Raw genomic sequence first — 14395 nt, 5'->3', positions numbered from 1 at the left:
TTTGACCTTGTCAGCTTGGGATTCCACCCAGCGACCTTTCGGTTACTTGTCCAACGCTCTAACCACTAGGCTACCTAATAACAATATTCAGGGCGCAGTCGGATCCCTCAGGGATGAGCTGTAACTAGTCTCTAATGATCCCCACCAGACTGCATAAAATTGCCTTTTTAACCATGAAGATTATTCCCTAGGGCCTAACTGATTGGTCTGTTCTTCTCTCTCTCTCTTTCTCTCTCTTTGTGTGTGTGTGTGTGTGTGTGTGTGTGTGTGTGTGTGTGTGTGTGTGTGTGTGTGTGTGTGTGTGTGAGAGCGAGAGAGACGCAAATACATGGAACGCAGAGCCTTAACAGTGTGTATGTGTGAGTGAGTACATGTATGTCTAGCAGGTCATTTGATACCCTGATGAAGACAGCTTGGCTGTCGAAACGTTGGTAATTATATTTTTGCTTCTGAGCTCCTAGAGTGTGCGGCTCTCTTTTATTTTCAAGCTTTCTACTCCGCTAGCCAGCACCTCGTCTCAATAGGTGTGCGTTTCTTTTTCTTCTAGATAGCAGGTCATTTGTACCTACGCAGACAGAGCTACTAACATTCTGAGACAGAGTTGATAAGCATTCCTCTCATCGTGCAGGTGTTTACCCGCGGTTAGCCTCAGTTCCTCTGCGCTCTGTTCCGTGGGCTGTTCTACTTTCAGAGCTGACGCCACCAGCAGTTGACCTGTGAAAGTTGACATGTGAACGCTTCACCCAATTAGATTTAAATTTAAATAGGCGGTTCCCCTCCTCTCCCGTGTTGGGGTGCGCTACAGGCGGGCCAATGGTTTGAGTCACTCACTGGTGATATGGGGGATGTTGATACTATGAGTGTCTCCAAGTGTCGCTGTAACTCATAATGAGTAACATATTATGAGTAAGTGTCTAACTGACTGGCCAAATTGCATAGATTTCAGTATGTGCAACCAGCAGGGGATTGGAATGCTTTGCTCATGGGTTAGTTAAGCCAAGGCTATCGGACGGTGATACTCAAGTGAGCATGATCTAAGTAGAAGTTTGAATGGAAACCACAGCAGTGTTAGGCTAAAGTAATAGGAAAAGTCATTCGAAATAGAGACCTCACATTCAGTATACGTATAGAGTAGTTGAGATGTGGTTCTGGGTGATGAGATTAGTTTAATTGTGATCTCAAACATGGTAATTGCACAGCTGACTGCAGATGGCATCCCAACAGCTTCGCTCTCTCTCCGAGGAAGCATTTTGAGGCCAGTTGAGGACGGGTAGTATAGGATTTCGCTGTTAAAACATTGTTGGCTGCAGTTTCATTCAAAAGTGCTGTGTAGGTGTCACAAGACCCATAAGGTTAAAAATAACCTATGGCCATATTGTTTCCATGGTAATACTATCGAATAGCATGTGCAGGTTTTGTGAGAGAGATACAATCTCTTTACAGTGCTACCAGCCCACTCAAAAGCAGCTGCACCCCACAGCCACAAAATAACTTACACACACAAGTGGGCACACACAAGCACATGCATGTGCACACAAACAACACAAAACACACAGGTTGATCTTAAATGAATGGTTTGTTTGAAGTGATTATAGATAATGGGTAGGTGGTCCTCTGGAATGGAAGACCCATCATTTTGATGATTGTCATTGTTTGGTACTTGGTACCATAAGTGTCCTAAACTGACTATCATAGTAGATCAGTGCTATGCTTCATGATTGAATTCATCACCCTTTCAGTGAATGTTGGATGGAAATATTACAGGATAGAATTGTCCCTCTTTGAATTAGATCCGTATCAGGCACTTCCACTGTCTGAATACTATGTTGTGTATTTTAATAGCCCACACCCACATTTGTGTGTTGAATTTGGATCCTCTTCAGCCAAGTCTACCCGCTGAGTCACATGTGCGCACTGTCTATCTGATGACATAACGTGATAAAGTACCAGAGTGAGAGCCAGCTGGTGTGAACCGGGGTTCCTCGAAGCCTTCTGTGGTTGTGGGTGGTGTTCTCACCTCGCAGCCAAAAATCCATCTTTCTCTGCGCCGGAGGCATGTATGCATGCGACAGTGCAACGGAGCCGAAGGTGCTTGCCTGCTTGCCTACCGGCTTGAACAGTGCCAGAGTGCCGGCTGGTCCCGATCCAACTCCGGGAGCGGAGTCAGTGTGTTCCTAGAGGCTGCTGACTGAGACAGCGGGGTTGGGCAGCTGACCGAGCTGCGTCGCTGTAAACAACTGCGAGGGTACAATGACGCACCTGAATTTACACTTGCGCGACTTTTGGACGGTCGACTAGACATCTTTGGAGTCAGTGTTCCGTGACGGACTGCCATGACATTTAGGCTACCCATGCTGCTTTTTGCGCCGTAGACTGAGTAGCATTATATGCTGTTTTATGCTGAGGGGTTTTCCAACTATGCCTATTTCCTTGTAATACATCATGACGTCTTACCTTATTCACTATTGAAGTGAGTAGACACTTTCATTCATTATTGCCACACACACCTCTATTCTATTTCATTTTCAGGTGAGTCACATTGGAATTAACAATCACTGCTGTCAACTTGGATAGTTGCCTGCATGTCCGTCCCAATGAGATTTCAGTACTTTGGCAGTGAAACATGCCGTGTCTGTCTACAGAGAGCTGGACTGAGGTGCAGGTGGGCTGTCGTATGAAATAGGAGAAGGACTTGGTGGACACACACCCCCAATTCAGTTGTTACACACACACTGTCGCTCGGAGTGGCGAGACGCAGATGCGCACTCCACAGACACCCAACTCGGCACTCAACTTTTGCTCTGTGCGTGGATCTATTAAACATATATTTTCTCTTCAATGAGCTTGTGAACAAACGGAGGATAGATGTTATTTTGCGAGCTAATATATTTTTTCTAAATAGCCGCAAAGGACCAGGGTTGGAATAAGGATGCCCGATTGTCTTTGAGACACCTGCGTTGATTAATTAGCCTCGCTTGGTGATTTATCAAATATGGATTATGTGCGTAATGTGGCTCAAATAGCAGAGAATGGATATTGTTTGTCGGTAAGGATTTCATATTGAATCGCCCAGTAGTGCATTGAGGAGAGGGGCAGCCGCAGCCTGACGATGCCGGACGCGTCTCGGGACGTGCCGGTGCATTCCTCTCCAGCAGTGGCGGCGAACGCGGAGGGAGACGAGATAGAAGTGCTGGAGAGTATCGATGTTCTTCCCGTGGCCCCAGAGGACGTAAGTCTGGAGCCATATTCATGTTGTCATCAGCGTTTTTCAATTTCATCCCAATACAGAAAATCACATTAAAGGCACGTTTTTCCCACGGTGTATTCTACAGTAGCGAATATATTTTTATTTAACTAGACAATTCAAATAACACATTTGTATTGTACTTTTTATACTGTGTTATGGTTGTAAGCTATGAATATTATTATGCCAACGACCATTCTCAGACAGCTTCATAGACTCATACATAGACCATAGTCATTATATCATCACAGTCAACAATCCATTGACTAAATGTGTTCATTACAGCTAACTGAGCAGACATAGCATGGCTACTACCATACATAATTGATGATGTCTTCAATTCTTCAATTATATTGATTCATTGAATGAAGGAAAGTTCTTGTAGGCTACCTGCTGACTTCACTCCTTAATGACAGGTGTGTCTATCTGTTAAATGGCACCTTTCTCTCTGAAACCTTTTCTTTCCTCTTTTCTCTCTCTCTTTCCCTACCCACTCCTTTCCTCTTTCCCTATCTCAGCAATGGAAATCTCTGTTCGACAAGGTATGTATAGTCGTTGTGTTACAGACTCTCTCTGTTGCATGCGCACTCATGAAGGGTTTCTACTTACCTGTCTTTTTATGTGAGGAACTGTTTGCTGTTCGAACTTTAACTTGTTACAAGTTAACATGTGCTTTATTGCTACCGCATTTAGTACTAAAACTGTGACTTATGAACTGACCTTGATCTTCACCCAATAGTCATGGAATAGCAAGTCAACTATCGTTGACATTATTATAAAGTCTCTCTCCTGTCATTCCTGCGGTGGCGGTGAGTTGAGCCCTTGATGCCTGAGGAATGGGAGGTGGAGAACCAGATAAAAGAAGCAAGCAGGTTGTGTTGGGTGTTTCCCTCCTCCAGTCCTCCAGTCCTCCTGACATCGACCCTCCCAAATGCATTTAGAGCAATACATAATCCTGGTTACAGTTGCCGTTGCTCCGCCTGTGGGCTGTCATGTCGGCGGCCACAGTGACAAACAAGGGTGTGTGTGTGTGTGTGTGTGTGTGTGTGTGTGTGTGTGTGTGTTATGCCCAGGCCATCAGATTGGCATGACAGACGGAATACCAGACCCTCCCCCAACTCTCACACCCTCTCTCCCACCACTCCATCCCATGGAGCTGCCTCAACACCTGCCTGCCCCAGCCTGGTTGGCGGGCCCCACACTCACTCCTGGTCCCCCAGGGGGGGACAAAGGAAGTATAAGGGGGTTAGGGAGGGGGACAGGGGGGGAAGTCAGAGGCTCGTGTCAGGCTCGCTCTTTCAAGCTCTGGAGGACTGGCTAGGGATTCATGGGATTACGTGAAAAGGGGTTCGGGGTCGTTGGTGTGTGTATATATGTGTGTGTGGGGGGGTATACATTGTGGACAGGCATTAAGCGGGCCTCTCAATCCACTGCCTTTATGCGGCTCGGCATCGCTTTGAATTTATCAAGTGGCCTTCAGACTAGATGGGAGGGGGGCCGGGGGGAGAACCAAATATAGCCTATAGAAGAGGATGCTGTCCAGTCTGGCAGCTACAAATGCCCTTTCACTCTTTTATTCCCTCCCCCATCCACCTCTTAAATGACCCCTGCCATTTGTCATACATTGGAAATGTTGACCTTTAGGGTCACTCAGCTCCTCACAGTGGACACTAAGGAAGATAAATTATAGGGTGGATGGTGGACCAGAAATTGGGGATTTTTACTGGCAACCATTGGATGACTGAAAAAATTGAATAGTTGGACGTTCATAAATGGAGGAATAGGTCTTGCTCATTGGATGTTTAGTTCATAAATGGAGGAATAGGCCTTGCTCGATGGATGTTTAGTTCATAAATGGCAAAGTTTGTACCCCATATAGCACCGTATTTCCTATATAGTTGACTAATTTTGAACAGAGCAGTGTTCAAAAGTTGTGCACTATTTAGTGAATAGGGAACCATTTGGGTCACAAGTAATATGATACAGGGATGTTTCCCATAATTCTTTGCTTTGTCATCTAGAGAGCACAAACACATCACCCAGCTTGTTTAGATGGACCATGTGCCAACGCCTCTTTCAAGATTCCGTCCCAAATGGCACCCTATTCCCCATGTAGTGCACTATAAAGGGAATAGGGTGGCATTTGGGGCACATACCTACATGTCTCCCAGGCTGGTGTTTTAATCAAAGTGCTGTGTGCTCTGTTCAGTTCCCACACTGTCCCCTGAGAGGACTTTGTTGCAGTGAAAGTGCTTTCTCTTCAACCAGGAAATAAGATAATAAACCTACGATAGCTCTGATTTGTGTTACCTATCTAAGATCTCTAAACATACTAGGGAATGGGGACTACTACTACACACACGCGCGCACACACAAACACGCACACACACACGTGCACACACACACACACACGTGCACACACACTACTATCCTGATTAGTGATGATGGTGAAACCACTCAAGAGGAAACAGTCTGAGTATTTGTGTCTTTCCCTCACAGATTTTCAGCTTGTTTTCCAGGATTGGACTGATGTAAGTAGGAATGTATTAAGGGCTTGTTGTTATAAATGGGATGGAGCAGGAAAAATGAAACAAACAACTTGGTGTTTTCCCTTGAAAGATGACCCAAGGGATATTTAGTTTTGTTTTTATGACTGTGTAAGGCAGTGCAGTGTGCATTACAAATGTTATAGTGGATATTTGTTGCGTCACCTCATTCTGTTTCCTCAGTGGTTGGTGGAGAGGGAGAAGGAGCTTATTGTGTTTCTTGCTTGTTGCGCTGTCAGATTGCTGTGTACAACCCAGACTGTGTACACACTCAGCCATTATCTGGGATGGGAATGTCTCCATTAGTCACACCCCCTCTTACCTTCCCATGGAAGTGCCCAGATGAAGTCAGCACCAGACGTGGAACATTAAGTCCGTATACTGATGCAAATGGTTTGGAACTCCTGGGTGAAGGAACACATGGAGGCTACCCTGCTTGCTAATGTTACAACTCTCTGGCTGACCTTTGAATGACTTTAAAAAAAAAAACTCTTAACACCATTTTATTTGAGACACAGAGTACACACCATAGAAATATAATCTATACAGCGGTTCCCAGCCCTATCTACAGATGATATTTCTATGGTACAGACTGTGACTGAACCATTGACCGGTAACAGAGAGAACCTGTGTTGAAGGAGTGCTGTGCGATAACACTTGTTCTACAGGCCCCAATCCCATTATTACCCCATCTGCCTTCCCTGTGTGTCCCCACAATGGCCAGTCGTCCCCACACTGTACCCTTTGTGTGGACATATGTGCCACTGTACTGTACACACACAATCCTGCTCTGCCTGCCTCTGGCCTGTTAAGACGCCAACAGGCACGCGTCCAGAACAGAGGGAATTATGGGGATTAAGACTTTTTCACATGGGCACACAGTGTACACCACAGGAGGTTGGTGGCACCTTAATTGGGGAGGACGGGCTCATGGTAATGGCTAGAACGGAATGGGTGGAATGGTATCAAATACACTAATTAAACACATGGTTTCCATGTGTTTGATGCCATTCCATTTGCTCTATTCTAGCCATTATTATGAGTCGTCCTCCCTTCAGCAGCCTCCTCTGATGTACACACATCCAGTTTAACCAGGATCCTGTCACATTATACGCTACAGTGAACTGGGGACATGAACCAGTCAAATGCTCTTTGATCGGAGTGGGGACCCACCTGTTCTTAGTGTGTGTGTGTGTGTGTGTGCGTGTGTGTGCGTGCCTCGCAATCTGCGCTCTTTATCTCATGCTGTTGTATGTGTCAATGAGCATGTGAAGTGGAGCGTGGCTGCCATTGACAGAATAGGAAGGCAGGCAGCCATCATTTCGGGCATCTTTTGTTTAGCGCCACTCACTCGGTCACCACATGGTACAGCTGCCAGCCTCTCAACCCTCTCATTCATCTCCTCTCCAGTGTCATGACTCAGATGGTTGATTGTCAACGGTCCAGGTAACTGGTACTGATTAGGTTTGAGCCAAAATGGTGGCCCTGGTCTGATTGTAGGGTTGCCACACGTCCTCTCTCATCCCATTACTCTCAGCATTTAGGTGTTTACTTCCTGTTAGCTCCGCCAACTTGCGTCTTTCTGTGTTGATGCTGGTTTACCATACCTCCTCTCTGCCCCTCCCAAACCACTGTTCTCTCAGTGTTGAGGTTTTCATCATAGAGATAGATCAGTCTATATGTAGGCTATAATCTCTATGCTTTTTATTTAGAGACCCAATCTGCTTGCGTCTCTCTTGCTCGTCACTAAATGCTTTAAATACATTTCCTTATTTCCCTAATGAAAGGGAGTTCCAGTCAGTAAGTTGTGAGCAGCTCTTCTAATGTTGCGCTATAAATAGCCCCTCCTCTGCCTGTCGATCTGTCGATAGACAGAAAGATGTGCTGCTGCTTCAGTCATAATTGTCTGCGGACTGCAGTGTGTACACATGGAGAGATGAAAGATGGCAGCACAAAATTAACATGTATCTGTTGATGGTTCAATGCTATGTGCTCTACCCACATGGTGCAGGGTGGTTCCCTGTGTGTGTGTGTGTGTGTGTGTGTGTGTGTGTGTGTGTGTGTGTGTGTACAACATATGTTTGTTTACTGTGTATTTATTTGTGTATGTGTGTGTGACTGTGCGTACATACAGTATGCCCCTAAGTTTGTCTTCGATATGTTAATCTGTTAGAAGGGGTCAGCGGGGTGGAATCGATGCCAGTGAGTGGTACTCTAGGGAGAGTGTTTGACTGTGTGTGTGACTGTGTGGATGTAGAGACACGCCAGCTGTCAGAGACCCTGTGTCATCTCTCTTTCCCTCTCCTCTCCCCCCTGTCTCTCTCTCTCTCTCTCTCTCTCTCTCTCTCTCTCTCTCTCTCTCTCTCTCTCCCTGTTTAGTTTTTTGGCCGATTTGGCTTCGGTTTCCACAGTGAAGTGGATAACATTGCTGAGGAGAGGAGAGTGTCCATCATCCACTTACAGGCTTTCTTAAGTTCACCGCCGCTTGAGTACGTTTATACACACACCAGTAGGTTACTGCAGGGGTCTGATGGGGTGACATCCTCTGGCTTTTTATTAACACAAGTTATTATACTCAGTATATCATTCCCTTTTTACACTCGGTGAAAGTTCATCTTTGTCATTTCTCTCTGACTGTGGGAGCAAGTTACATGTCACTCATAGCTCCCAGTCTAGCCCATACGCTGAGTACAGTAGTAGAACCTACCCTGCAATGTCTGCAATATTTTTGTGAATTCCCCTGTTTCCACAGAAACCCTTGACATACCCATCAAGATTCCCCAAACTTGGGAGCAGGCAGAGGTGCTTAAACGGCTCCTATTTCAGCCTGTCACTCAGATCTATTGGGATCAAAGACACTAAGATCCATTCATTCCTCATGGCTGAAACTGTGATACCTTCCCACAGGTTGTGGTTACAGGGGATACTATACTGGGAGAGTCCTCTCCTGGCAAGGACCCACCACTCTGCTCTATAAACGCCTGGGGGCCTGCAGTATGTGTGGGTTTCATGCCTTTTGTGCCAAAGTCTTTCCGTGGTCTTTGTTTGTAGGAGTTTCTACGTTTTACTCATTGGGTTTGTGTGTGTTTCTTGTGAATGTGTGTGTTTGTGAGTGTGTGTATCAGGGTTATGGACCAGTTATACTGGGGTTTAGGTGAGACAAAAGGTCTAGTGCCGTGGTAACCAACCTTTTCTGAGTCAAGATCACTTAGGTTTGATTTTTTTTACCGCCTTTTTCTCTTTGTGTTGTCCAATTGGTAGTTACAGTCTTGTCTCATCGCTGTAACTCCCGTATGGACTCGGGAAAGGCGAAGGTCGAGAGCCGTTCGACTCCTGTGGCGGACCGGACACATGCACGATGACACGGTGGCCAGTTGGACGGCGTTTCCTCCGACACATTGGTGCGGCTGGCTTCCGGGTTAAGAGAGCAGTGTGTCAAGAAGCAGTGTGGCTAAGGAGGGTCGGGTTTTAAAGGACGTATGGCTCTCGACCTTCACCTCACCCGAATCCATAGGGGAGTTGCAACGATGGGACGAGACTGTAACTACCAATTGGATATCACAAAATTTGTGGAGAAAAAGGGATAAAAAACGTATATAATTAATAACTACTTTATATCGAAGGAGTGCCTTTGATTTGATGGCCTGCAGGTGTGCAGTTTGGAGCGAGACGACCATTAGACCCAACGACTTGTTTCTGCACATGAGCTTAGCTGGCCTACAAGTGTGGTCGGGGTTTCTATTGGAGGAGCAGTTTTATCCTATAGTCGTACTGGACTGTCTTTGGCAAGGCTTTATCGTTGTTTTATTTACAGAAATGTTTGGTGATCGACTAGGAATGCCTTGGCGACCACTGGTCTAGTGAATCAGTGCACGCACGCACGTGCGCACACACACACACGGGTCTGTCTCTGTGACACATTCCTGCACCTCAAACCCTACTGGTTCAACACCGAAGCCCTGCAGGTGGACTGTTGACACTGCAACAATAAACAGTGTGTTTACCCATACATGTGGTGAACAGGTGTGTGTGTGTGTGTGAACATATTTCTATCTCCCATCCTCACTCAAGCACTTCCCATTAGTGGCTGTGACGCATGTACAACTCAACATCTTCCAATATCGAACTCTTCTATCTTCTCCCTCGGTAGAACAATTGAGTCTTTCTTGAGTCTAAATTGACTACACGGACAAACAGAGGCTGCAGACAAAACCTCTACAGATGTTTCTCTCTCTGACGGGTTAACGCGTAACATTGACGATGCAGCATTATGCATTTAAACACTAAACCAGCGTGTGTGTGTGTGTGTGTGTGTGTGTGTGTGTGTGTGTGTGTGTGTGTGTGTGTGTGTGTGTGTGCTTTTAATTTAAACCTCAAACCAGTGTAACTGAATACTTCCCTTGTGTTCACCCGGCCATGAAGCGGTCCCCTTTAAAACGCCTCACCGTCTAGCTGTGTGTATCGTCTCCCTTGACATTACACTAGTGTTGAAGTGAGGACAGCTTGCGGTTTAGATTAAATAAAGCGAGGGTCTGGAAAATCTAAGCTTGTTGGCGTTTCCTGCAGCAACTTTTCCTCCCACTCACAAACCTTTTCCTCCCACTCACAAACCCACTCTAAAATGCTAAACTGACCCTTTTTCAACACTCCTAGTCTGAGACTCATACTTGGTCTGTATCTTCCGTATTCTACCTCAGTAGCACTATTTCCTGCTTTGGCTGACACATCAAATCACATTTTATTTGTCACACGTGCCGAATACAATAAGTGTAGACTTTACAGTGAAACGCTTACTTAAAAGCCCTTTAACAAAAAGGCAGTTTTAAGAAAAAACTAAGACAATAACAATAGCTGAACACTGGGATACTACAGAGCGGGAACAGAGAGAACGAAAGGGGGAATCAAAAGGAGGGAGAGTGCTTGCTTTGCCCCCAGGGCTCCTGTGGTAACAGGGATTCACACAGCAGACAGCTGGGTGAGTGGTCCCCAATCGCCCTAAACAGTTTACCCACCCCCCCAATCGCCTGAGTCTGAAAGGAGTGTGTGGAATATGCGCACACATATACAGTGCCTTGCGAAAGTATTCGGCCCCCTTGAACTTTGCGACCTTTTGCCACATTTCAGGCTTCAAACATAAAGATATAAAACTGTATTTTTTTGTGAAGAATCAACAACAAGTGGGACACAATCATGAAGTGGAACGACATTTATTGGATATTTCAAACTTTTTTAACAAATCAAAAACTGAAAAATTGGGCGAGCAAAATTATTCAGCCCCTTTACTTTCAGTGCAGCAAACTCTCTCCAGAAGTTCAGTGAGGATCTCTGAATGATCCAATGTTGACCTAAATGACTAATGATGATAAATACAATCCACCTGTGTGTAATCAAGTCTCCGTATAAATGCACCTGCACTGTGATAGTCTCAGAGGTCCGTTAAAAGCGCAGAGAGCATCATGAAGAACAAGGAACACACCAGGCAGGTCCGAGATACTGTTGTGAAGAAGTTTAAAGCCGGATTTGGATACAAAAAGATTTCCCAAGCTTTAAACATCCCAAGGAGCACTGTGCAAGCGATAATATTGAAATGGAAGGAGGATCAGACCACTGCAAATCTACCAAGACCTGGCCGTCCCTCTAAACTTTCAGCTCATACAAGGAGAAGACTGATCAGAGATGCAGCCAAGAGGCCCATGATCACTCTGGATGAACTGCAGAGATCTACAGCTGAGGTGGGAGACTCTGTCCATAGGACAACAATCAGACGTATATTGCACAAATCTGGCCTTTATGGAAGAGTGGCAAGAAGAAAGCCATTTCTTAAAGATATCCATAAAAAGTGTTGTTTAAAGTTTGCCACAAGCCACCTGGGAGACACACCAAACATGTGGAAGAAGGTGCTCTGGTCAGATGAAACCAAAATTGAACTTTTTGGCAACAATGCAAAACGTTATGTTTGGCGTAAAAGCAACACCGCTGAACACACCATCCCCACTGTCAAACATGGTGGTGGCAGCATCATGGTTTGGGCCTGCTTTTCTTCAGCAGGGACAGGGAAGATGGTTAAAATAGATGGGAAGATGGATGGAGCCAAATACAGGACCATTCTGGAAGAAAACCTGATGGAGTCTGCAAAAGACCTGAGACTGGGATGGAGATTTGTCTTCCAACAAGACAATGATCCAAAACATAAAGCAAAATCTACAATGGAATGGTTCAAAAATAAACATATCCAGGTGTTAGAATGGCCAAGTCAAAGTCCAGACCTGAATCCAATCGAGAATCTGTGGAAAGAACTGAAAACTGCTGTTCACAAATGCTCTCCATCCAACCTCACAGAGCTCGAGCTGTTTTGCAAGGAGGAATGGGAAAAAATGTCAGTCTCTCGATGTGCAAAACTGATAGAGACATACCCCAAACGACTTACAGCTGTAATCGCAGAAAAAGGTGGCGCTACAAAGTATTAACTTAAGGGGGCTGAATAATTTTGCACGCCCAATTTTTCAGTTTTTGATTTGTTAAAAAAGTTTGAAATATCCAATAAATGTCGTTCCACTTCATGATTGTGTCCCACTTGTTGTTGATTCTTCACAAAAAAATACAGTTTTATATCTTTATGTTTGAAGCCTGAAATGTGGCAAAAGGTCGCAAAGTTCAAGGGGGCCGAATACTTTCGCAAGGCACTGTACATGTGATGACTAATTCATGCACACACACACACACACACACACACACACACACACACACACACACACACACACACACACACACACACACACACACACACACACACACACACACACACACACACACACACACACACATACATCTTATTCATCATACACAAAAATATACACACATACACCTACAAAAGAAAAGTTGTGGAAGAAGAAAGAGAGGGTGATGGAGTGTCCATGTTGTTCAGACACAGGGCATGGGCAGGTCAGCACAGAGATAAAGACAGGAGGCCATAAAACTCTTCAGACAAATCTCCACATAACATTGGGGTGAGAAACCCTCATTACCAGCGGGCCAAGCCCTCATTTACAGCAACCGCCGTCAGAGGCCATTCTGAGGCCGTTCCCGAGAACGAGGGAACAAAAAGAGGGAGAAACATTTATTTTTGGAGCCTTCTCTTCCTGTTTTTTCTCTCTATTCAGTCCTTCTTTCTGGGGGTCGCCCTAAACTGACCCCTTTTTATGAGGGGGCGGCGGCTCCATTCACCATAGAGATTTATGGTCTTTAATGGGGAAATGGACCCGGCCCGGGGCTGCCCTCAGGGGGGCCTGATTTAAATTCTACAAAAACGTAGGAGAGGGTTTGGGATTGGGAGGAGGGAGGTGGTGATCGGAGTGGGTGGGGTGGGGTCCTCTGTCTGTGACATTTTCAAGGTTGCCATCTGGGCAGGGAGTGGGAGCCTTCAACTGTTCGTCAACATCTCAAGCAACACTGCCCCCCCTGGATAAAGTCGCAGAGGAGGAGAAAGGGAAAACAACATCAACTGCAGGAAACAGATGCCCTCTATCAAAGCCTTGGTGGTGACTCACAGGCTGCTTGTCCACCTGGGCCTTTTTCTTCACCCATAACAATAAGCCAGTCAGTCAGTCTCCTGATTTGTGGTGGTCTGGTTGAGAGCCCTGCTGCGGTGTGGATCACCCTCTATTTCATAATCCTATTACCATAATCCCAAAAGGTCAGGGAGCACAGAGCACTTTCTCCGCCTCTCTCCTACCAGAACGCCTCTCCTTTAAAGGTAAAAGGGAGTTAACCATTGCCCAAAGGTTGAAAGAAACTTCCAGAAAGGCAACTTAAGAGGAGAAGAGTTGGGGGGTATGATAATGGTTCTAACCTCCATGGGGCTCAGCAGAGTTATGACCTATAGGCAACCACCAGAACAGCTGAAGGTCTCCACAGCTAGCCTGCCAGAGGTCACTGTGGGCTATAGCAGCATGAGGTTCAACTTCTTAGCTTCTCATATTGAGACCCAGAAATTTCATAAAAGTCCAAGATAAATTATGATCTTCGTGACTGGTTTCATTTTCTCACAGATACGTTGGGAAGAAGCTGAGGATAAAATGAGAAGATGAGTGCCACAACCGTGAAATGAAAGACAGCCTTGTGCCCAAACTTTCATTCAAGGACATATATCTGTCGGGCTTTTCCCACAAAAACACTTTTCTAAAATGTAAAGGTGTAACGGATGTGAAACGGCTAGCTTAGTTAGCGTGGGCGCTAAATAGCGTTTCAATCAGTGACGTCACTTGCTCTGAAACCTTGAAGTAGTAGTTCCCCTTGCTCTGCAAGGGCCGTGGCTTTTGTGGAGCAATGGGTAACGATGCTTCGTGGGTGACTGTTGTTGATGTGTGCAGAAGATCCCTGGTTCGCGCCCGGGTATGGGCGAGGGGACGGTCTAAACTTATACTGTTACATTGATGCTGTTGACCCGGATCACTGGTTGCTGCGGAAAAAGGAGGAAGGTCAAAAGGGGGGTGAGTGTAACGGATGTGAAACGGCTAGCTTAGTTAGCAGTGTGCGCTAAATAGCGTTTCAATCGGTGACGTCACTTGCTCTGAGACCTTGAAGTAGTAGTTCCCCTTGCTCTGCA

The 14395-nt window shown here is 45.7% G+C and overlaps 1 protein-coding gene across 1 annotated transcript in view; it reads left to right on the top strand.

Moving 5' to 3' along the window:
- The first annotated feature begins 1875 nt into the window (after nt 1–1875).
- Nucleotides 1876–14395, top strand: part of LOC139370361 (rhomboid-related protein 3-like) — a 53185-nt gene continuing 40665 nt past the window's right edge. Inside the window, exons 1-2 of the mRNA XM_071109797.1 lie at nt 1876–3229; nt 3763–3786. Coding sequence (XP_070965898.1) covers nt 3110–3229; nt 3763–3786 — 144 coding nt within the window. The 5' untranslated portion in view covers nt 1876–3109. The remainder of the gene's footprint in view (nt 3230–3762; nt 3787–14395) is intronic.

Source organism: Oncorhynchus clarkii, chromosome 17, assembly GCF_045791955.1.
Source record: "Oncorhynchus clarkii lewisi isolate Uvic-CL-2024 chromosome 17, UVic_Ocla_1.0, whole genome shotgun sequence".
Lineage (NCBI taxonomy): Eukaryota > Metazoa > Chordata > Actinopteri > Salmoniformes > Salmonidae > Oncorhynchus > Oncorhynchus clarkii.
Note: the sequence above shows the minus strand (reverse complement) of the source record. Positions and strands in the feature narration are given on the sequence as shown.